This window comes from Hemiscyllium ocellatum, chromosome 9 (assembly GCF_020745735.1).
Source record: "Hemiscyllium ocellatum isolate sHemOce1 chromosome 9, sHemOce1.pat.X.cur, whole genome shotgun sequence".
In the NCBI taxonomy this organism is placed as follows: Eukaryota; Metazoa; Chordata; class Chondrichthyes; order Orectolobiformes; family Hemiscylliidae; genus Hemiscyllium; species Hemiscyllium ocellatum.
The window spans coordinates 29,085,114-29,110,174 of NC_083409.1; the positions used below are offsets into that span (position 1 = coordinate 29,085,114).

Below are 25,061 nucleotides of genomic sequence, written 5' to 3' on the forward strand. Positions count from 1 at the left end.
GCTATAGTGATTTAAGCAGTGTTTCTAATAAACTGAACATTTTCAAGGTATTCAGCTTCTCAGTCCTTAATAAGACTTTAATAATTTCTTAACAACAGATGGTTGGCTCACTTGTCTATACATTCCTAATTTTTTCCATTTCGTTTACATAAGCAGTGGAGTAAATGTACAAGTTTCAATCTCAAGTAATGGTTCCTGAATTGAGAGAACTTTGAAGATTATAGAACATAGAACATTACAGCGTAGTACCGGCCCTTCATCCTTCGATGTTGTGCCAACCTGTGGAACCAATCTGAAGAAACACTATTCCATTTTCATCCATATGTTTATCCAATGACCATTTAAATGGCCTTAAATTTGGCGAGTCTCCTACTGTTACAGGCAGTGCATTCCACATCCCTACTACTCTCTGAGTAAAGCAACTACCTCTGACATCTGTCCTATATCTATCACCCCTCAATTTAAAGCTATCTCCCCTCGTGCTCGCCATCACTATTCTAGAAAAAAGGCTCTCACTGTCCGCCCTATCTAACACTCTGACTATCTTATATATCTCAATTAAGTCGCCTCTCAACCTTCTTCTCTTTCATGAAAATAGCCTCAAGTCCGTCAGCCTTTCCTCATAAGACCTTCCCTCCATACCAGGCAGCATCCTTGTAAATCTCCTCTGAACCCTTTCCAAAGCTTCCACATCCTTCCTATAATGTGGTGATCAGTACGCAATACTCCCAAGTGTGACCGCACCAAAGTTTTGTACAGCTGCAGCATGACCTTGTGGTATACACCACATCAATCGCTTTACCCTCAGCCACCAGTTTGGTCACCATCTCAAAGCCTCAATAAGGTTTGTGAGGCACGACCTACCCTTAACAAAACAGTGCTGATTATCCTGAATCAACTTATTCTTCTCTCGATTATTATAAATCCTAAAGCTGTAGTTAGGGTTTCAGCAATGTTCTCAAGTACTTCTATTCAACTATTGGCTGAAAAGAAAAAGCATCTAATCCTAGGGATTTGCAACCCATTAGTTTCATTATCTTCTTCATGACTATTAGAATATAGCACATAGAACAGTACAGCACAGTACAGGTCCTTTGGCCCTTGATATTGTGTCGACCTTTCATTTTACTCGAAAATCAAACTAACCTACATACCCTACACTTTGCAGTCATCCATGTGCCTATCCAAGAGTTGCTTAAATGTCCCTGATGTATCTGACTTTGCTGCCACTGTTGGCCATGCATTCCATGCACCCACCACTCTCTGACATCTCCCCTAAACCTTCCTCCAATCACCTTAAAATTATGCCCTGTCGTAATATCCATTTCCGCCTTGGGAAAAAGTTTCCCGCTATCCACTCTATCCATGCCTCCCATCAACTTGTACACCTCTATCAAGTCTCTCTTCACTTCAGTGAGAGGACCCCCTAGCTCTCTCAACCTTTCGTCATAGAATATGCTCTCCAGTCCAGGCAGCACCTGGGTAAATCTCCTCTGCACCTTCTCTAAAGCTTCCACATCTTCCCTTCAATGAGGTGACCAGAACTGAACATAATATTCCAAGTGTAGTCTAACCAGGGCTTTATAACCTCGCGGCTCTTAATCTCGATCCCCCTCCTCCTGAAAGCCAACACACCATACGCCTGCTTAACAATTCTATCAACCTGTGTGGCAACTTTGGGGGATCTATGGACGTGGACCCCTCTTGTTATGCACGAGGCCAAACCACTCAAAACATTCTTATGCTGGCAGCCCAGACCATAACTTTGCAATTTGTTTTGGTAACAATACAGTGAATGTTACCCGGAGTAAGTTAGCGAGGTTGGCTACCAGATTTTAAAACAGACAAAAATATATTCACAAAATGACACAATGAAACACAAAGAACAGAATAAAGAACCCCCACAGAACTCAGTATATCCAAACAAGACTTAATTATGCTGTTCCAAATATACACAACAGTCCCAATAAGCAAACCCCCTAACCACAGTAAAAATGAAACAAAGTCTTACAGGTCGAAGTTAGAAGGGCAGAAGGAGAGAGAGTCTCGCAGTCTGTTGCCACACAGCTCCACAGCTGAACCCCCCAACTAGTTCTGGACTGAACTGCTCAGCTAGAGAGCTGGCCACACCCCCTTGATTTATACAGGTTACTCGTAAAAACATAAAAGCTTTGGCCTAAAGACTCGTCTGTTTACATATAAACAAAAAGGCCTTTCATCTCTGTACTAAACCCAGCCATTTTGGAGCCCGGCTTGTTTACTACCCCTCTGATAAAAAAAACCAAGGACACAGTATCCTTGAGAAAAGGAACATCTTTTAGAAAAAAGGACCAGCTTTTTGACACCTCCCCACTTAAAAAAAAATGAACCATCAATATCAAAAAATGGCGTAATTTTTAAAACCCTTCAAAAGCAAACTGGTAGTAGTCTAAAACACACATATACACTATACTAACTATATAGATACAAACATGCACAACCACATGCAAATTCAGGCCATGGCACACTAGCCACTGAACACCTCCGTATCTCATTTGAGTCTCGACAACACATTAGCAATCACATTTGTGCGACCTGCCACATGCACAGTTGTCAAACTGAATGGCTGCAACAACAAGCTCCCTGTAAACTGTCTGGCATTTTTGTCCTTGAATTTCTCCACAAATGTCAATGGGTTATGATCAGTGTATAAGATTGTCTCAGATGTGTTGCTGACATTAACACTGAAATGTTGTAATGCCAACACCGAGCTCAAAGTTTCTTTCTCTGTTGAATATTTCTGTTGATGGAACATTCAATTTTCTGGAAAAATACCCGATGGGTCTTTCTAGCCCTTGTCATCTCCTGTGGGACCATTGCACCAATACCCACAACACTGGCATCCATAGCCAGCTTCAAAGGCTTCGTGTAATCGGTGTGGCTAATACTGGGGCAGTGGTTAACACAGTTTTTAGGCTGTCCAATGCCTTCTGACAGTCCACTGTCCACTGAAACTTCTTGTCCTTTTTAACAATTCAGTGAGTGGAGTGGCCACACACCTAAAATTTGGCCCAAACTTTTGGTAAAATCTACTCAATCCCAGGAACTGTAGTACTGCTCTTCTTGTCGATGGTGTGGGAAATTCCCCAATTACTTTCGTTTTCGCATCCTGTGGGGCCTATTGTCCGTGTCCAATAACATGCCCAGGAAGGTGACTTAGGCTTTGGCAAATTCACATTTAGCCAGGTTTACCACCAAGCTTGCCTTCTGAAGTTGATTGAACAAGTCTAACTAATGCTGTAAATTGTTGTGGTTCTGTTCGCGGAGCTGGAAGTTTTTGCTGCAAACGTTTCGTTCCCTGGCTAGGGAACATCATCAGTGCTATTGGAGCCTCCTGTGAAGCGCTGCTTCCGGTATTTATAGTGGTTTGTTCTTGCCGCTTCCGGGTGTCAGTTTCAGCTGTAGTGGTTTGTATATGGGGTCCAGGTCCATGTGTCCGTTAATGGAGTTTGTGGATGAATGCCATGCCTCTAGAAATTCCCTGGCTGTTCTCTGTCTGGCTTGTCCTATGATGGTAGTGTTTTCCCAGTCAAATTCATGTTCCTGGTTGTCTGAGTGTATGGCTACTAGGGATAGCTGGTCGTGTCGTTTTGTGGCTAGCTGATGTTCATGGATGCGGATTGTTAGCTGTCTTCCTGTTTGTCCTATATAGTGTTTTGTGCAGTCCTTGCATGGTATTTTGTAAACTACGTTAGTTTGGCTCGTGCTGGCTATTGGGTCCTTTGTTCTAGTGAGTTGTTGTCTGAGTGTGGAAGTTGGCTTGTGTGCTGTTATGAGCCCTACGGGTCGCAGTAGTCTGGCTGTCAGTTCTGAGACGCTCCTGACGTATGGTAGTGTGGCTAGTCCTTTTGGTTGTGGCATGTCCTCGTTCCGTGGTCTATCTCTTAGGCATCTGGTGATAAAGTTGCGTGGGTATCCGTTTTTGGCGAATACCTTGTATAGGTGTTCCTCTTCCTCTTTTCGCAGTTCTGGTGTACTGCAGTGTGTTGTGGCTCTTTTGAATAGTGTCCTGATGCAGCTTCGTTTGTGTGTGTTGGGGTGGTTACTTTCATAGTTTAGGACTTGGTCTGTGTGTGTTGGTTTCCTGTGTACCCTTGTGGTGAATTCTCCATTGGGTGTTCTCTCTACTAACACGTCTAGGACGGAAGCGGCAAGAACAAACCACTATAAATACCGGAAGAAACATCACAGCAGCGCTTCACAGGAGGCTCCAATAGCACTGATGATGTTCCCTAGCCAGGGAACGAAACGTTTGCAGCAAAAACTTCCAGCTCAGCGAACAGAACCACAACAACTGACACCCGAGCTACAAATCTTCAACCAGACTTTAAATGCTGTAAATGTTCCTTCCATGAGTGACTAAAAATTACCAGGTCATCAATGTAAACAACACATTTGGGTAATCTGACAATGACCTTATTAATTAGTCTCTGAAATGTGGCTGGAGTGTTTTTCATATCAAATGGCATGACTTTGAACTGATAGAGTTCATTTAGCATTACGATAGCTGAACTTGCCTTTGCTCACTCTGACAGAGGTATTTGCCAGTAGCCTCTGAGTAAGTCCAACTTAGAAATGTAAGTTGTTTGTCCCACTTTTTCAACACAGTCCTCCAACTGCAGAATTGCATCAGTCTTTGTAATGGCTTTGACTTTGCAATAGTCCACACATAACCATTGGGTATTATCTGCCTTTGGCACCATGACTATGGGTAAGCTCTAATCACTATAACTCACTTAGATTATGCCATCTTGGAGTATCCGTTCTGTCTCCTTCTGAACCTGTGCCAACTTTAGAAGGTTATGCCTATCAGGATGTTGCTTAATCAGAACAGCATCTCTTATGTGTACATCATGCACAATTAAGTTAGTACTTTGTTGTTTATTTCTGCATATCTCCCCATGAGATAGTAATAACTCTTTCAGGTCATTTTGATTTCCTTGCGGAAGGTAACTCAATAATCTATCCCAATTTTTGACAACTTCCTCATTGTCCAATTTGAGTTGAGGAATGTCCAATTCAGAATCCTCTGAACTTGGTTCTTCCTCTGTGCTGTAATCATTAATACCTTCTCCTCTTGTTTTCCTTCCCTGTCAAAATACCTTTTGAGCATATTCACATGATACAGTCTGAGATTTCTTCCTGTCCTGAGTTCTTATCAAGTAGTTCACCTCACTTAATTTCCTCTCGGTTTGATAAGGTCCACCAAACATTGCTTTTAAAGGTTCACCTATTACTGGAAGTAACACCAATACCTTATTCCCAATGGCCAAATTGCAAGTTCGTGATTTCTTATCATTGTTTCATTGTATGCTGTGATACTTTAAATGCTGTCCAGCCAACTCTCCAGTTCTTTATAGTCGTTCTATAAAATTTGACACATAGTCCAAATGTGTGAAATCTGAATTCTGACTTATTAATTTCTTCGTAATCAATTTTAATGGTCCTCTTACTCCATGGACAAATATTGATTCAAACGGACTGAATTTGGTTGATTCATTTGGTGCATCTCTTATCCTAATCATCTGGGTAGTCCTGACCTTAAGCACTCAACGTGGTCACTGGCCACTGCATTTGTTTAGGCATTTTTTCAAATGAGATGAAAAAGGCTTCCACATCCTTCTCATTAAATTTAGGCAATGCTTGAACATACTTAAATAATTTCATACTAGGCTTTTAACTACCAGGGGCTTGCTTATCCGTACTAAGCCTACCCTCAGCCTTTCCCTCCAGCCTTTTAAGCTGACTCTCCTTTTTAAGTGTCAGTTTTTGAAGTTCAAACACGCTCTATTTTTCTCTTCTGCTGGCTGTCTCTTTTTACCTCTCTTGTGCTTTTAATCATAACACAAACTGTTTCAATTCTGCTGCCCTTTCCTTACCTCTCGCCTCTAACTCAAGCTGCCTCACTTGCAATTGAATTCTTGCCATCTCTACAGATCCTGATGGTGTTTCCAGCCAATATCAATGCTGAGCTACTGCTGTCATTCCCTCTCCTTTCCTCAGAAGGAGGCAGCTCCAACCGCAGCTTGTCTGCTAATTCCTGCGGCTTGGTCTAATTCACTTTTTGTAAAACTTCCAAAATCAATGCATCCAATTCCAGAAAACTCTTGGTGACTGAAAAAGACCCTTTTAATTATAGCCCCACTCCTCCAACCGCCACCAAGACAGAACCCCACTGGTTCTCACCTACCACCCCACCAACCTCCGTATACAACGTATCATCCGCCGTCATTTCCGCCACCTCCAAACGGACCCCACCACCAGGGATATATTTCCCTCCCCTCTCCTATCAGCGTTCCGCAAAGACCACTCCCTTCGTGATTCCCTCGTCAGGTCCACACCCCCCACCAACCCAACCTCCACTCCCGGCACCTTCCCCTGCAACCGCAGGAAATGTAAAACTTGCGCCCACACCTCCTCCCTCACTTCCCTCCAAGGCCCCAAGGGATCCTTCCATATCCGCCACAAGTTCACCTGCACCTCCACACACATCATCTATTGCATCCGCTGCACCCGATGTGGCCTCCTCTATATTGGGGAGACGGGCCGCTTACTTGCAGAACGCTTCAGAGAACACCTCTGGGACGCCCGGACCAACCAACCCAACCACCCCGTGGCTCAACACTTTAACTCTCCCTCCCACTCTACCAAGGACATGCAGGTCCTTGGACTCCTCCACCGGCAGAACATAACAACACAACGGCTGGAGGAGGAGCGCCTCATCTTCCGCCTGGGAACCCTCCAACCACAAGGAATGAACTCAGATTTCTCCAGTTTCCTCATTTTCCCTCCCCCCACCTTGTCTCAGTCGGTTCCCTCAACTCAGCACCGCCCTCCTAACCTGCAATCTTCTTCCTGACCTCTCCGCCCCCACCCCACTCCGGCCTATCACCCTCACCTTGACCTCCTTCCACCTATCACACCTCCATTGCCCCTCCCCCAAGTCCCTCCTCCCTACCTTTTATCTTAGCCTGCCTGGCACACTCTCCTCATTCCTGATGAAGGGCTTATGCCCGAAACGTCGAATTTCCTGTTCCTTGGATGCTGCCTGACCTGCTGTGCTTTAACCAGCAACACACTTTCAGCTCTGATCTCCAGCATCTGCAGACCTCATTTTTTATCCCAAGCGTTATCTACCCAACCAAACCAATACCCAAAATAAAGACACTAGCGCCTACCACTCACCGTTTAAAATCTTGCAAAGAGCCACCAATCTCTTATGGACTAGGCCAGACCACTCAAAACATTCTTAAGCAGGCAGCCCAGATCATAACTTTGCAATTTGTTTTGGTAAGTGCACAGTGAAAATTACCTGGAGTAAGTTAGTGAGGTTGACTACCAGATTTTAAAACAGACAAAGGTCTATTCACAAAATTACACAATGAAACACAAAGAACAGAAAAAAGAACCCCTACAGAACTCAGTATATCCAAACGAGACTTAATTATGCTCTTTCGAATATACACAACAGTCCCAATAAACAAATCCCTTAACTACAATAAAAATGAAACAAAGGCTTACAGGTCAAAGTTAGAAGGGTAGAAGGAGAGAGAGTCTTGCAGCCTGTTGCCACACAGCTCCACAGCTGAACTCCCCAAATAGTTCTGGAATGAACTGCTCAGCTAGAGAGCTGGCCACACCCCCCTGATTTATACAGGTTACTTGTAAAAACATAAAAGCTTTGGCCTAAAGACTCGTCTGTTTACGTATAAACAAAAAGGCCTTTCATCTCTGAACCAAACCCGTTTTGGAGCCCGGCTTGTTTATGACCCTTCTGATATAAAAAAACAAGGACAAAGTCCTTGTGGGCGGCTCGGTGGCACAGTGGTTAGCACTGCTGCCTCACAGCGCCTGAGACCCGGATTCATTTCCCGATTCAGGCGACTGACTGTGTGGAGTTTGCACGTTCTCCCCGTGTCTGCGTGGGTTTCCTCCGGGTGCTCCGGTTTCCTCCCACAGTCCAAAGATGTGCGGGTCAGGTGAATTGGCCATGCTAAATTGCCCGTAGTGTTAGGTAAGGGGTAAATGTAGGGGTATGGGTGGGTTGCGCTTCGTCGGGTCGGTGTGGACTTGTTGGGCCGAAGTTCCTGTTTCCACACTGTAAGTAATCTAATCTAAAGTATCCTTCAGGAAAGGAACAGCTTTTAGAAGAAATGTCCATCTTTGTCACACTCTGTTCCTCCACACTGCTAAGAATCTTGCCACTAACCCTGAAATTTGCATTCAAATTCGACCTTCCAAAATGAATCACTTCACACTTTTCCAGGTTGAACTCCATCTTGCCACATCTCAGCCCAGCTCTGCATCCTGTCAATGTCCCGTTGCAACCTACAACAGCCTTCTACACTACCAACAACCGCACCAACCTTTGTGACATCGGCAAACTTATTAACCCACTCTTCCACTTCTCCATTCAAGTCATTTATAAAAATCATAAAGAGCAGAGACCCCAAAATACAGCCCTGCAGAACACCACTGGTCACCAAGCTCCAGGCTGAATACTTTCCATCTACTATCACCCTCTCTCTTCTATGGTCCAGCCAATTCTGTGTCCTTCTTAACTTGACTGCGTATCTTAGAAATTCAGGTATGTACTGAACTCTGCACAAGTATTTACAGTAGAGGTAAAGTAATTACTGAACACTTACACAAACAAAAACTGAAATTGCCGAAAAGCTCAGCAGGTCAGGCAGCATCTGTGGATAGAAATCGAGTTAAGTTTTTGGGTCGAGTGACCCTTCTTCAGGACTCAGAACTTAACACCTACACTGCTTTTTGTAGCTACACCTGCTAGGAGTTGAGCTGTCATGGTATTCCATGATATACTTCCTTGTGTCCTTCTCACACATCCACCGTAAGCTGCCTTCTCATACCGTGACATCCATCATCCAGCTGTGCCCGCACCGGCCTCTTTCTGCTGTCCCGGAGATCTTTCAGAGATTTCAGGAGCTTTTCAGCTCTGGTCAAATGACAAAATGACATTTTCATTTCTGTGTGTCAATTTTTAGAGTTCTTTTTGCTCTCACAATTTCAAACACTGCTTTATTGATCTAGAGTATGGACATGGAATTTTTAGCATGCTGTTAGCATCCAAATTTCAAAGGGATCAATTTTCTTCTATTCTATATTTATTGCGCAGGGTTAAAGGCATTCAGAAAATTGGATAGAATGTGACATCTTAAGATATTTTACTCAGTTAACAAGGTTTGAATTCCTTTGAATCATACTCTTTTACTTGATATAATTCTGAAAGTATTAGTGTGCTGAACCTGATAACTCTTTGCAAGTTTATTTTCATCCTTTTTGTAGCTTTATAATGCTGACCTCCATTTTACTATTCTTTGTATTTCTCTTATTGCATATTTTTGCATTCTTGTATACTGTTTTTATTAGTTTTAAATTTAAGGTAAGTGACTTATCCCTTCAGCCAATGAAAGCTTTCTTATTAGCAAGTAGAGCTCATGTTCCTTTGGGATATAGGCTGGTTCGCATTGAATTATTTTGGAACAACTTATCTCTTCTCGTTTCACCCATTAACAGATCTGACCAGGCTTTTAACTCACCAAAGTGCTGACATTTCATGTGAGTCTAGAAGTGAGTGTTAATGTATAGAAACACAGAAATTTGGAGCTGGAGGAAGCCATTCAGCCCTTTGAGCCTGCTTTACCATTCAGTATGACCATGGCTGATCATTCAACTCAGTCCCCTTTGCTTGGGTCTTTTCTGAGAACTTTTGGTCCCTTCAGCTCAAAGAACCATACTTAATTCCTTCTTGAAAACATTTCAAAGTTTTGATGAAAAGTTTGATCTCAACTGCTTTCTGTAGCAGGGAACTCCATAGGCTCACCACTCTTTGAACGAAGAAGTTTCTTCTCATTTTAATCCCAAATGGCCTATTCCGTATCTTTTGACCACGACTCTATTCAAAGGTAGGAAAGTGAGAGCATATAGTTGGCATTTTGCTTAACTGACATCCACAAACACATGATACTTTAATAAAGGATTATTGCATTATAAATAGGAATGTTAGCTCTGGTTATGGTCAGTGAATGTCTAAGAGTGATTGAACTTGGGCCTTTCTGGGCATGGAAAGGTTAATATGGACTGATAATTGGGCGGAAAGGCCAGTTCACATGTTATACATCTAATGTAGTCTTCTATCATAGTGTAAACCTGTGCCCTTTTTCTCTTGCCTGGTTTGGTAACACATGAACTGGTACACTTACCCACTGAACTCTTAAAAGAGAATGTTACTTCATATTCAGTACTGAGGCAGATGCTGTTTACAGAACTATGTAATGCTCTTTTAGTGAATTGGCATTGTGGGATCTAACTGCTCTGGCACAGCAGGACATTCTGAAGTAATTTGCAGTCAGACCAAAATCTTGGCCGGTGGGGGGCGGGGGGGCACACTGGCTGAGCCTGTTTCAAGTTTCATACTTAGACTAGACTCACGGGAAAAGCATGTTAAATCCTTGCCAGTTAAAAAATACATCGTATCAACACATTCCCATTGTTGAATCTCAATCAAAGTTTATGAGACCCATTCATATTGCAAGTCATTTATTTTCAGGGCGGAACACCTTTGTTTTCAGGCACTTCCCTAAACACCGGTTTCAGCATAAATATAACATCATGGGACTAAAAGGGAATAATTGTAACAAAACAATCTTTGGGATGCAAATTTCTGCTATTCCTGCAGTGAGCCCAATTGCAAACACTTTCACTACAGCTATAACTGTCCTTCTTATATTTCTTAGACTAGTAAAGTTAAAAATCACACAACACCAGATTATAGTCCAACAGGTTTATTTGGAAGCATTAGCTTTTGGAGCGCCACTCTTTCATCAGGTGGTTGTGGAGTAAAAGATCTTAAGATACAGAATTTATAGCAAAAGTTTATAGTATGATGCAACTGAAATTATATATTGAAAAAGACCTGGATTGTTTATTATGTCTCTCATCTTTTAGAATGACCATGTTGTTTTTATGTTCTTTCATATGTAAATCCCAGACCTTTTTTCAAGTTACATTCTCAAGTGAACTTCAACAATTAACTTTGTACACCCCAGTCCAACACCGGCATCTCCAAATCATTCAACAATAGGTGCCATGTCAGCTCAGATAAAGCACTGAAGGTGTGAGGTACCTTTGTGAGGCTGTCTGTGCCCCAATGTTCAGACTGATTCTATTCCTAAAAAAGGGATTTACAGAATCTTACAGGGATTCATGCAGTTTTTGAGCAAAATAAAATGTAATTCTGCAAGTACAAATTCATCCCATATTCTTATATGTGTGTGTCTGTATGTGTGTGTGCATGTATATGTGTGTGTGATTGTGAGTGTAAAGGCGTATAAGTCTGTGAGAAGTTGCGTGTGAGCATGGGTGTGTTTGTGTGAGCGTATGAGAGAGAGAGTGTGTGTGAGTGTGTGTTCTAGTACAGTGGGGTCACCTGTACTGTGACATGAACCCAAGGTCCCGGTTGAGGCCATCCCCTTGGGTACTGAATTTAGGCTAGTAAAGATGAGATTTCATTGAAGCCTGGAGAACAGCTTTCCCCTCAACAGGGGTAGAATACCTTACATTTTTGTTATACTCTGGGTGAAGCTCTCTGATGTGACTGATCCAATGATTCAAGCTCTCAACATGATGGTGGTACTTATTAATGTTGCTTTTTATTGGAAAGGGATGATACTGTGTAATGGACAGTAAAGCTGAAAGCCATTTTGTATTACAGCAGAGTGTAAGGAAACCTTATCAACTATTTCTGGACCGAAGACAAAACACATTTATGGGAGAAAAGAAGGTGCTTGGATGAAAGATCCAATAGCAAAGGGAGTTAAAATCTACATCACCAACTACTATTATGGCAATACGCTGGTGGAGTTCCGCAACATGGAATATTTCAAACAAGGTGAGGGCTTAAAATATGAAACACAAAAAGAATGCCTTTCATATATCAGAAAATTTCTCTCTCTCTTAGAGACCTGACCGGTTTCAGCACAAAAACATATTCTGTAAGCTTCTCTTACTGATCAACTAAAATTTCAAATATTTGTTTCTCCCAAGGTCTTTATGTTCACCCTAATAATTGATTATGAACTGAGGTTCAAGAAGTTCTATCATCTCGGCCCATTATAATCCTACAACCCTGAAACCTATTTCAAAGCAGATTTTCAAGTAAAATCCAATTCTTCTCTGAAATTATATTTTTTATTTTATCCATATTGAGAACTCCTAGCTGAATGATGTTGACTATCATGTAAGTGGAATGTCAGAGGAATCGAATTTTCTTTTAATAATATGTAATTTTAATACACACACATATATATACTTTATGATACAATTTCAATTTTCCTTTAAACATAATGTTTTGTGATCTTTGCAACAGTGTCAGAGGCTTCAATGCTTGCAATAGTGTGATATCCTCAACAAAAAAAGCCAACGCTGACCTCAAGAGATCCAGGATATGTACCTAAATGTGGAAATAGTAAAACCAGAATGGGATTTAGGAACATCTCATTTCAGCAAACGCCTTTCACTGAATATGCACTATCATTTGTATTTTTGACATTGATTAATGCTTGGCATACGTGGAGTGGGGAAGAGTAACTGTTCATTTTGATGTTTCTAATGTTTTCAGTTTAAGATACTACACTGAAATTATAACGGAAATTGTTGTAGATTTTTCCACTGCCCTTAACTTTTCTTGTAAGAAACATAACAAATTACACATTTGAGTGTTACTCATTCTGACTCAGCCAAATGCTGGTGGCTTGTTCTAGTTGGCACCACATAGTGTTTAAATGAAGAGGTTCACAGCGCAATGATTCATTGCTCTAATTCTTTATCAGTCAATTTCCTAATTTTGGCTTCATGCTGAAATAGAGGTGGCATAGAGGCATAGAGATATACAGCATGGAAACAGACCCTTTGGTCCAACTCATCCATGCCGAACAGATATCCTAAATTAATCTAGTCTAATTTGCCAACACTTGATTCATATCCCTCTCAACCCTTCCTATTCATATACCCATCCAGATGCCTTTGAAATGTTGTAATTGTACCAATCTCCACCATTTCCTCTGGCAGCTCATTCCATACAAGCATCACCCTCTGCGTAAAAACGTTGCCCCTTAGGTCCCTTTTATATCTTTCCTCTCTCACCTTAAACCTATGCCTTCTAGTTTTGGACTTCCCCCACCTGAGGGAAATGACCTTGTCTATCTATGCCCCTCATGATTTCATAAACCTCTATAAGGTCGTTCCTTAGCCTCCAACCCTTCAGGGAAAACAGCCCTGCCTACTCAGCCTCTCCCTATAGCTCAAACCCTCCAACTCCTTGTAAATCTTTTCTGAATCCTTTCAAGTTTCACAACAACCTTCCTGTAGCAGGGAGACCAGTTTTGCACACAGTATTCCAAAAGTGGCCTAACCAATGTCCTATTCAGCTGTAACATGACCTCCCAACTCCTATACTCAATGCTCTGTTCAGTAAAGGGAAGTATACCAACCATCTTCACTATCCTATCTACCTGTAACTCCACTTTCAAGGAACTGTAAACCTGCATTCCAAGGTTTCTTTGTTCAGCAACACTTCACAGGACCCTTACCATAAAGTATATACGTCGTCGCCAAAATGCAGCATCTCACATTTATCTAAATTAAACACCACCTGCCATTCCTTGGCCCTTCGGCCTATCTGACCAAGATCCCGTTGTACTCTGCTTTAGCCTTCTTCATTGTCACCTCCAATTTTGGTGTCATCTGCAAACCTACTAACTATGTTCACATCCAAATCATTTATATAAATGACAAAAAGCAGTAAATCCAGCACTGTTCCGTGTGACACACCACTGGTCACAGGACTATAGTCTGAATGCCAACCGTCCACCACCACTCTCTGTCTTCTACCTTCACCTGTATCCAAATGGCAAGTTTTCCCTGTATTCCATGCGATCTAACTTTGCTAACCAGTCTACCATAAGGAACGTTGTTGAATGCCTTACTGAAGTCCATATAGATCATATCCAGTGCTCTGTACTCATCAGTCTTCTTCAAAAAACTCAATCAAGTTAGTTTTGTGGCATCTTAGTTAGTTGCATGATGTTGAAAATATTCCTTGGTCAATGAGCAGTGAGTACTGCAGGGAAAATATAAGAGATTGGGAAGTTTAAAAAAATGATATCAAATGCAAATAACAGATGAAAATGAATGGGAAGGCAATGGACCTGCAAAGCTGAAATTGCAACTGGCCTTTTTTGAAGCCTTCAAAGCTCAATAAGACATTTCGGGGACAAGAGTGACCTATATTGTAGAGATAAAAGTGGGCAAATTAACGGTGATTGTTAATTATTTGCAGGAAGATTGAAAATCTACCATTATTGGTTTCTAATTTGGCAAAAACATATTCAGTCAAGCAAGGAAAATGTGATTGGGCATTGAGAGAGAGAGAGAGAGAGAGAGAGAGTGGAGGACGAGGAGGTGGTTATCTGATACAATCTTTGACAACCATGCAAGTTTCTAGAATACTAACCAGTGAAGGGAAAATAACTTGCCTCAGCTGTGATATTATTCATGATGGAATGGCAACTTGTTCCTCAAATGCATGAGTAATGGCCACAGTGAATGACTGGAAGAGCTACCATGAGGAATGTCCTTCTGAGAAGGAAATTGAAAGATCTAAAAAAAATTGATTTACATATTCTTGATGAATTTCTAAGATATAGTGCACCAATAAAGAAAAAGGTTTGATTTCTACAATGCATAATCCAAATACAGGTCATCACCCCAATCTCAACTAATGTAGCACTGTGTTCTAGAAGACTTTATTCACCAGAGTCATAAAGCCAGTCCAAAGTTTTCTTCCCACAAACTCTTTCAGTGAAGTCAAATCAAATTGGAATGGAAGGGATAAAAGATGATACAGCAGATGAATCACTTTCTGGGAAGGACTTACAGGTCATATGAAGGCTGCCTCAAGACAGTCATCGGTACCTGTTTGGGTGTTGATTGCGTGTCCACCTCTTTTAAGCAGTGGCTGGGTGGGGCTTAATGGAGCAGACAGGAAGGCAAAAGTGAAGCTTTTTAAGAGGTAAACTAAACAAAGTTGAGAAATAAGGAGTTACGGTATCCATGTCCATCGCCTTTTTGACTTCTTGTTTAAGCATAGAAAATATCAAAGATTACTGAAATTGCAGAACTGGGAGTTCAATTCTGAAGAAGGGTTACTAGACCTAAAACCTTCAGTTTGCTTTCTCTCCACAGATAAGTATCAGATCTGCTGAGTATTTGCAGCATTTTCTGTTTTTGTTGTATAAAAGACTGACATTGGGTATTGGGCACCAGCAATTCAGCATATGTCATGACATTCAAGCACTTGAATATTAATTGGATGCCATCAACACCAAACTTCATAATTGCAGACACTGTCGTAAAGAGAGAGCATCAGAACAGCAGCTAAGTAATTTTTCTGGACCTTATGGACTCTGAAACTGAAAATTACAAGCTGTGGAAAAATATATTGCTTTCTCTTCCTTTGAGAAAGCTAAATGATCCTCTGATAAGTGGCATTGTTTCAGCTTTTCAGTACAAGGCTGTTCATGAAAATTGTAGGAGTTATAGATAAATACTGCCTAATATACATGTCAGAATCGATAAACTATTGCCTCGCAGATGGTGAACATTATTTAAATGTGAAAATGTTCTAACCTTTATATGTAAGGATTAAAACAGAGTTCAATGTCTGTAGCTTATATTATGTCCCAATATAAAATAGTATATTGGCCACAGCTCTCAAGTCAATGTTAGCCGAACTTCCTTTCAGAAACAGTATTGATGTGTAGATAAATTGTCTCAAAGGATAACAGAACCAGTTTGCAATTTAGTGAAGATTACTACCAAATCTTGTAACCTTTACCTTTGGGTGTTATCACAATATTTTATGAACAGAGGCGTTATTGAAAGAGGTGAATCCATTTCTTAAATGACTCCGTCTTGTAGAAGTAGTTTCCATCTATATCTTGCAGGGTTGCTTTGCTGTAGGGAGTGCCTGAGTAAGGAAACAATATGTTTGCTGAGGTTGTGGTTCAGTAGCAATGTTTAAAAGGGGCTATAAGTGGGCTACATGACCTCAGGGGACAATTAAGGGAAAAAGTGAAATATGCACCATAAACCATAAACTTCCAAGGAAGATTGAATGAGAGGGCATTTTTCATCATTGTGGTAGTTTTCAGTGCTTGTTATGAAGAAATGGCACAATGGCATTTGACAATGGTGACAACTTGTAACTTGTTCTTGGATGTCCATATTTTGAACATCTATGATAGATATATGGAAAAAATGTAATTTAAATTTCAGACATTCCAAAATTACATTGAATAAAGCAATCTATTATTTCTAGTTTGTAAATACATTGCTTCATGTTGAGTTGAATGGTGCAGAATGAGATGAATTCACTGATTTCAGCTACAAGTGCAGCAATTGATCTCAAAACTGCTGAGAAGTAGGGTACTATTTTGACTACAATTTCATCTTATGCAATCAAGGTGAATAAGATGGAGTTAAGGTACAGATCAGCCACGATCTGATTGAACGTCAGAACAGCCTCAAGGGCTGAATGGCCTTCCTTTCTATTTCCCACACTTGAGAGTAATCTTGTAATATTATTGTTCAGGGTCGTGCTTGGAGACTGTCTCCTTGAATAAAGTGCTGGATGACACCTAGTGTTCATGGAATCTGAGCAATGTCCTCAATTGGGTTAAGGAGAAATGATTAGGTGTATATGAAAAATAAACTTCATGTTCCTGTCACATCTTCTTTCAGGTCGCTGGAGTAACTCTTACAAACTTCCATACAATTGGATTGGCACAGGCCATGTGGTGTATGGTGGGGCTTTCTACTACAATAGAGCTTTCACTCGCAATATTATCAAATATGACCTGAAGCAAAGGTATGTGGCTGCCTGGACCCTGCTTCATGATGCAGTGTATGATGAGGCCACACCCTGGAGGTGGAGGGGTCACTCCGACATAGACTTTGCCATTGATGAGAATGGTTTATGGGTGATATACCCAGCCATTGATGATGTGGGGTCCTTGCAAGAAGTCATTATCATCAGTAGGCTCAACACTGTTGACCTATCCATCCAGAAAGAGACGACCTGGAGGACCGGCTTGAGGAAGAACTATTACGGCAACTGCTTTATTGTCTGTGGTGTGCTATATGCAGTGGACAGCTACAACAACAAGCATGCTAACATTTCATATGCTTTTGACACCCATACAAACACACAAATCAATCCAAGGCTGCCATTTACCAATGAGTACTCGTATACTACCCAGATTGACTACAACCCCAAAGAGCGTATCCTGTATGCATGGGACAATGGCCATCAAGTCACATATGGTATCACATTCGCCTATTAGGATGGAAAACACAGACGTTAACAAAGTGCTTCTAGCACTGGTCTTTGTAAAAAAAATTATAAAGAGGGGAAATGATGTTCTTATATTCATTCACAGATTGTAGATCGATCTGTTTTGTGTTAATATAACCATGGTAACCTGCTTTAAAAGAGACAGAGAGAAAAACAAATGCACACTAAAGGCCCCTATTGATCTGCGCTTTATACAATAGTTGCATACCTTGCATATCAAGACGTAGAGGATTAAAATGCCTGCCAAACTTCGCTGCTGAGTTACAAATGGCTCATACTTCCTGCTCAAGCATGACATGCCTGTTGACCGATAAAGCTGCATGTTTCATTTCATATTGGTTATTTTGTGGAGAAGAATCCAGCCTCTCAGCTCTGTCCCTGCACTATGAACTGACCATCATTGCTACTGTCTGGAATAAATCAGACAGACAATACAATTCAAGAGGATTAAGTTTAAGTTCTAAACAATGAAACTATTGATTTATGCATCCTAACTGATGACTTTGACATATGGCATTATAACAGTTCAGTATTTCATCATGTTCTAAAGCACAAATAGTTGATTTATATTTGTAACAATTCAGTATTGTGGATTAACTCCTTGATGACCGAGAGGTATGAATTATTGAATGATGTACTGCACCTTAGTTTATAGATTAGAGATGGTTGCTCCCTGTGCTGTTTATTATTGAGATATTAGTGGTTATGTGCTTGAGAATTTACAGATATGTTCCTGATATTTAGTTTTTACTAATAAATAGGATTGAAATCTTGAAGTTAGCTTCTGTGGAACGCTGGGGTGGAGAAGATCAGAGTTTTGGATATAGAGTAGAAAGCAGAAACTGCGTATTGATATGGAGTCTGAAACCGACAGCATATAATGTAACATTGTGTGCACTGTGATTGGTGCCCTCTATTCACCAATGATTCAGTTTTAAATCAGAATTGCAATATACCTATCAGACAAGGAAGTGCTCTTCGCCACAGTCAGCATGGGTTTTGCTATTTTTGTTGAAAAATTAAGACACTGAAAATGTTTACTTTGTGCAGAACATTTGCACATCGTTACAGCCAATTGGAATTGTCAGGTTGAAATCAGATCCTGTAGTTAAAAGAACAAAGCAGCAGGCAGTTTTCCACACTCTCCATCCGCATCAATATGAAGTTACACAGCTTTCCAGTAACACGTGCATGCACCCTTGTCAGCTACATCGTTGATTTTATAAGCATGTAAGTTCCAGCTGCCTTTGGCAAGGAATGTGTTAATATAAATTAACTCTCGCCACTGAATGGGACCAAATAGGTAAACTGAAACCTCTGACACATAGGCTGAGCAGCTGATGAATGAATTCTAAAATCTTCACGATAACTGAGGTCACATATATTTTGTCTTGTGCTGCCCCCACATGCCATCTGATAACCAGGAATACTTCTGGCAGCTGGACCTGAAAGGGGATATGGTGGGCAGATGACAAAATGAGCTGCTCTTGTAATTTTATAGTCACAGAGGAAATATTTTGAAGAGCACATGGTTTGGAAACATAGTTTTTTTGTTACTGGATTAGAAATCCAGAAGCCCTAGACTAATGATTTAGAGAAACAAGTTCAAATCCCATCATGCCATCTAACTTAGATTATTTAAATCCGTATTCAAAAGATAATATATGGACACTGTTACTCATACTATCAGATTGTTGCAAGAATCCATTTGATTCACTAATTTTCTTCAGGGAAGGAGATCTGCTCCCATTATCTATTTTGGCCCTTATAAGTCTTTGGACTGTTTATTCACTTTGAACAGTCCTCTGAAATGTCAAGAACGACCAACTTCTCATGAACAATTAGGGATAAACAGTTAACACAAGCATTACTGGCAACAATGTACAATTTATTTTTAAAAAAGTGAAAATATACATTTAAATAACTTCACAAAGGCCAGTATCCCATCATCAAATCAGCCTTTATTTACACGTATGTTGTACATGACACTGATCCAGGTAGTTCAGAGACAGTTCCTACAATGAGCAGAATGCTTCACACTCCTGTTTTATTTTCACAATGAATGAACAACGAGTGCATAAAATTTTATTACGTTCCACCACAGCCAGGACTTCCTGATTTGACCAGGGTAACAGCCCAATTAGGGAACTTATACTGTGAGGTCCACCTGGCTGACCTCCTTCCAATCACTATATCCCTCCCCTTCTTAGTCCTGGGACATAAGCCCATTCTTTCTCCTGCAGCTTCTCCTGGGGTGCTTTTCCAACTCTGCTTCAGACACTGGTGGTGTGTATCAGACCATAGCCGGCCTCTTGTACCCAAAGTGTCTCAGCCAAAATTAATCATTAGGCGGTTATGATGTTGGAGCTATGACACCTGCCATTTTCATCTCATCCTCAGACTTTTCTTTGATGTTAGGAGGAGATGGAGAACCTATGGGTTCTGACAGCCTTGCCAGATGTTCTGAGGGGCTGGATATGTTTTGCTCCTGCCCCATTTGCGATGTTGTAGCTTTCATGTGGTATGTGTGTGTGTGTGTTCAGGACAGCCTCACCAGCAAACTTTGTATATCACAGGACCTGACTTCACATCGACCATGCCTCTTCCCTTGCAAGGCCATTCCACTTTGACACCAAACTTCATCCCCTGAGTTAAACTGTTTCTCTCGCTCAGAGGAGCCTTACATCTGACTCCAGTGTTACTGATGTCATTTCATTCTTCACTTCCCCAGGCCTGGGATGATCAGATTTAATCTGGTGCGGTGTCTTCTCCGCGTTAGCAACTCAGCTGGAGCTATCCCTGTAGTTGCATGAGGGATGATCTGATAATCAAATAGGAATCAGGACAGTTTGGTATTGAATGATTGGTACATTGTTCAGTCAACTGTTTCTTTAAGCCTGCCTTCAAAGTTTGGACTGCTCTTTTTGCCAGATTATTGGATAATGGATGGTATGGAGCTATCTTTACATTCCTTAAAGCCATTCGCCTTCAGGGAATACTCAAATTCACTGCCGATAAATGATGTCTGTGACTAACATTGTCTGTGACCAACAACTCCGGAAGCTTGTGTATTGCAAAAGACACTCCCAACTCTTCAATTATGGTTCCTGTGTTGGACGAATGAACTCTACTCACACCCAATTACTTTGAATAGGCATCCACAATGACTAAAAAACATAGAACCCATGAAAGTATATGCATAGTCAACATACAACCAAGTCCAAGGTTTACTTACCCATTCCCACGAATGTGGGGAGCTGCTGATAGTAATTTTTGTCCTTATTGGCCTCTAGGCATTGCCCTACCAATGCAGCTATGTTGGCATCCAATCCTGGCCACCAAACATAACCTCTTGCCAACATCTTCATTTTGGAAACCCCTGAATGACCTTGATGCAGTTCAGCAAGTACCTGGCAGCATCCTTTACTCGGGACAATCACTTTTGCTCCCCGTAATAATATGTTGCCCTCTATGGTGATATGATCTTGCTGTATCCAGAAAGGTTTCAATTCTGGTTGTGATGGCCCATTTGTTTCCCCTAACACCACTATTTGCTTTAGTTTTGCCAGGATGGGATTGTTTTGTGTCCATAGCTGATATGGTCAGCTGTGACCATAAGGGTGTCCAGAATGGACTCTTCTAGTGATGGCACCACCGGTGGTGTATCTGCCAGTCGGAGGTAGCTCAAGGTATCCGCATTTGTCACTTGGCCTCCCGAACAATTTTCCGACTTGTAATTGCACACATTCAGAATAAACACCCACCGTTGAATTGTACCCGTAGCAATGGACATGGGCATGTCCTCTTAAAGTAGCCCTTGCAGGGGTCTGTGGTCCATTACTATTACAAATGTATGTCAGTAAAGATATTGGTGGAACGTTCTCACAACAAAGATGACCACCAAGCTTGCCTTCTTTATCTGGGCACACCTTCATTTGGCATCAGCCAAAGACCTGGAAGCATACGCTAGCGAGTGTTCCTTTCTGTTGGGCCATCTGTGATCTAACGCTACCCAGATACTGTACGGGAAGGCATTGGATGTCAGCACACATCTTACTTGGGATCATAGTATGCCAAAACCTTAGATGATGATAGCTGCCTCTTCACTTTGCTAAAGGCTACATCTTGGCAACAAGATGATATCCAAGGCTAATCCTTTTTCAATAGCAGATGTGAGGGTGCTAGATTGGAGGCCTGGTTATGGATGAATTTTCTGTAATAATTCACTAATCCAAGGATAGACCTTAAGCTCTGGTACAGACATGGGAGCTGTGAGATACAGTGATCACCTTCACTGTATCTTCCAATGTGTGTAACCTGCTCTTGTCATCTCAGTAGTTCAAGTAGGTTACTTGGGGTGCGTTGGACACACATTTTTCCCTCCTAAGGCGTCCACCCATCTTGGAGAAAATTCCAGTTATTAGTGCATCATCCAGATAAATGGAGGCCTGGTAAAACCACAGCTCCTATTGGAGGAACAACACCTTATCTGCCACCTGGGAAAGCTACAACCCGGAGGACTCAACATTGAGTTCTACAATTTTAAATAATCTCCTCCCTATCCCCTGACTCCTTTCCCAGCCCCTCCCCCTCCCTTCCATTGCTCCCTGCCACCAACCAGACTCATTTCTCCCACTGACCAACCGGGTCGTACCCTCTACCTGTCTTCAATTATCCGCACTTCACCACCTTCCCCCCACCACCCCTTTATCTGCAGCTCCCCCCAACACCCACCCCCAGTTCTGAAAAAGGGTTACACCTGAAACGTCAATTTCTGCACCTCGGGATGCTGCCTGGTTTGCTGTGTTCTTCCAGCTTCCTGCCTGTCGACTGATGATGAGGCAGTCTCATATATTGGTACAAACCATTAATTGTAGCTGGGAATCCTCATCTAATCAGGTACACATGGCTCATATCCAGCTTCATGAAGGACAGCCCCCTGCCTGTTTGGCGTAAAATCCTTATGCAAGGGATTGGATATTTAACCAGCTGTGAAAATTTGCTTACTGTTTTGTTACAGTCGCCACAAAGGTGAACCGACTGATCAGACTTCACAATTAGTATTACTGGTACTGCTCATTCTGCAAACTGTACTGGTTTGATGATTTCCTCACTTGCCAGCCTCCTGATTTCTGCCTTTACTTTCGCACGTAAAGCAAATGGCACTGGGCAGGCCTTGTAGAATCATGGAATTACTTCTTGGTCAACATGTAAGATGGCCTTGGCTCCTTTGATAGTCCCTAGACGTCCCTGCAAAACTCCTGGGTATTTATTTCGGACTTCACTCAGGCAGGCATTTTCTAATCAAAAAATGTTCAGCCAATCAAGTTGAATCATTCTCAACCAATTTTGCCGCATCAAACTTGGGCCTGAGCCTTTTACCACAATCAGTGGTAACTGAACCAGCTGCTTCTCATAAGAGACTAGAATCAAACTTGTACCCTTAACCTGTAGGGGTCCCCTGGTATAGCTTGGCAGCCTGGCCAAGATCTTACGCAAATTTGAGGATTCAGAGTCCAGAATTTTGAAAAAGACTGGTTCTGCAATCTCTGATACAGCTGCACCAATATCGGCTTCCATCAAAACTGAGCTGTTTAACCAGACGTTTATTTTGATTGGTTCTGATTTCGATGTTGCTAGGCAATCTAACTGTTCCAAACCCGGAGGCAGGCAGACTTTACAGGGTGTGCACTCTCCTGGATATTGGCCTATGAGTTCCCTTACTCAGTTCAGGCCTAGAGGGATTATTTTGCTGTCTTGAGTCCATATATTGGCATCAACTACAATGGCTTGCTGGCCTGGATCCTGGAGAGCATTTTAACTGTCTGGCTAAGGCTTGGCTTCGTTTGGAGTTTTTATATGTAGCGTCCTTTTGTTTAGATATATCCTGAGTAAGGCTATGTAATCGCTTTCACTCAAGTGGTGTTCCTCAAGCTCAGTTGGCCTGGCAAGGGTGTCCACTTCTGCCGAAATACCATGTAACTCTTAAGCTCCACTTACCATATTTCTTTTAATGGTACAGCCAGTTGTAGTGCCTGTTTGGAGTGCAGTTGGGCTTTAGCATGATTACATCATTAATCTCACTTACCAAATGGTATCTCAGCATCTCACTTAGGGTTAAACCAAAATCACATGCCTCTGCCAATCACCTTAACCTCGTGGAAAACCCCAATACATATTCCCCTGGTTCTCGATTAAAACTGATAGCGTTTCAGAGTTACAGAAGTTGTAATATTTCCTAGCTAAATCTGTCAACTCTTGGCATAGTATCTGATGCCTCAGGGCAAGTTAGGGTTCCAATAATTGAAAAAAGCTGCTAGTCCACAAGGTGTTTCGAAAATTAATTGTTGCTTTTCGTCTTCCCCAAAGTCATTTGATTGGAAAAAATAACGCATTCTTTCCACATACTGGGCCCAGTCTTTGATGGCAACATCAAATCAGTCAAGCTTCCCAAACAGTGGAATGATTCCAGAAATGCTGACCCCACCTGAAAGATGGCTGTTATAAGCGAATCACTTCAGGGCATATGTTTCTCTTGTTGCTACTGAAGTAACTTCACAAAGGCTTGGTGTGGAGGAATCGGTGCTGCACTGGGGTGGACAAAGTTAAAAATCACACAGCATCAGATTATAGTCCAACAGGTTTACTTGGAAGCACTAGCCTTCGGAGCGCTGCTTCTTCATCAGGTAGTTGTGATGAAGGAGCAGCGCTCTGAAAGCTACTGCTTCCAAATAAACCTGTTGGATTGTAACCTGGTGTTGTGTGATTTTTAACTTTGTTCACAGTGGCTGGTATCCTGTCACCAAGTCGCCCTTTATTTACATGTACACACTGACCCAGCTAGCTCAGAATATGCTCCTAGACTGAAAGTGTTGTTGACAGTCCTGTTTTCTTTTTAAAATCTCAGTTAGGGTTAAACCAAAATCAATTGCCTCTACAGCAGCCTTACCTCATCAAAAATCCCAATACAGATTCCCCCCGGTTCTCGAAATGTCGAGTAAAACCAGTAGCATCTCAGAATTATAGGAGGCTTGGGATAATAATATTCCTTAGTTAAATACGTCAACTCTTAAAAATGTTTTGTGTCTGGTACCTCTGGGAAAGTTAGACTCCTGATAACCGAAAAAACTGTAGGTTCACATGCTGTCAGGAGAATGATTCGTTGCTTTCCATCTGCCCCAATGTCAATTTCCTGGAAAAAAGAACATTCTTTCCACATACTGGGCCCAGGTTTCATTGGCAGCATCAAACGAGTCAAGCTTCCCAAATAGCGGCGTGATGCCACAAATGCTTACCTCCAATTCAAAGATGACTGTTGCGAGTAAGTCTCTTCAGGGTCGTGTTTTTCTCTCGTCGCCACTGAAGTAACTCCACAAAGACCGGTATCCTGACACCGAGTTACCCTTTATTTACACGTGCCCAGTACATGACACTGACCCAGCTAGCTCTGAGTTGGCTCCTAAAGTGATCAGAACCCTCTAAGAGTGGACAGAACCTCTGACACTCTCGTTTATATCTGTCAGCGAGGGCTCCCTGATTGAATTAGATTAATAGCCCCAGTCAGGGAATTATATTCTATGAGGTG

At 41.7% G+C, this 25,061-nt stretch overlaps 1 protein-coding gene across 1 annotated transcript in view; it reads left to right on the forward strand.

Annotated features, from left to right (window-relative positions):
* LOC132818951 (olfactomedin-like protein 2B) overlaps positions 1-24,151 on the forward strand; it is a 78,867-nt gene extending 54,716 nt beyond the window's left edge. Inside the window, exons 7-8 of the mRNA XM_060830101.1 lie at positions 11,777-11,953; positions 16,864-24,151. Of these exons, the coding sequence (XP_060686084.1) occupies positions 11,777-11,953; positions 16,864-17,465 (779 nt within the window). The 3' untranslated portion in view covers positions 17,466-24,151. The remainder of the gene's footprint in view (positions 1-11,776; positions 11,954-16,863) is intronic.
* The last annotated feature ends 910 nt before the right edge of the window (positions 24,152-25,061 follow it).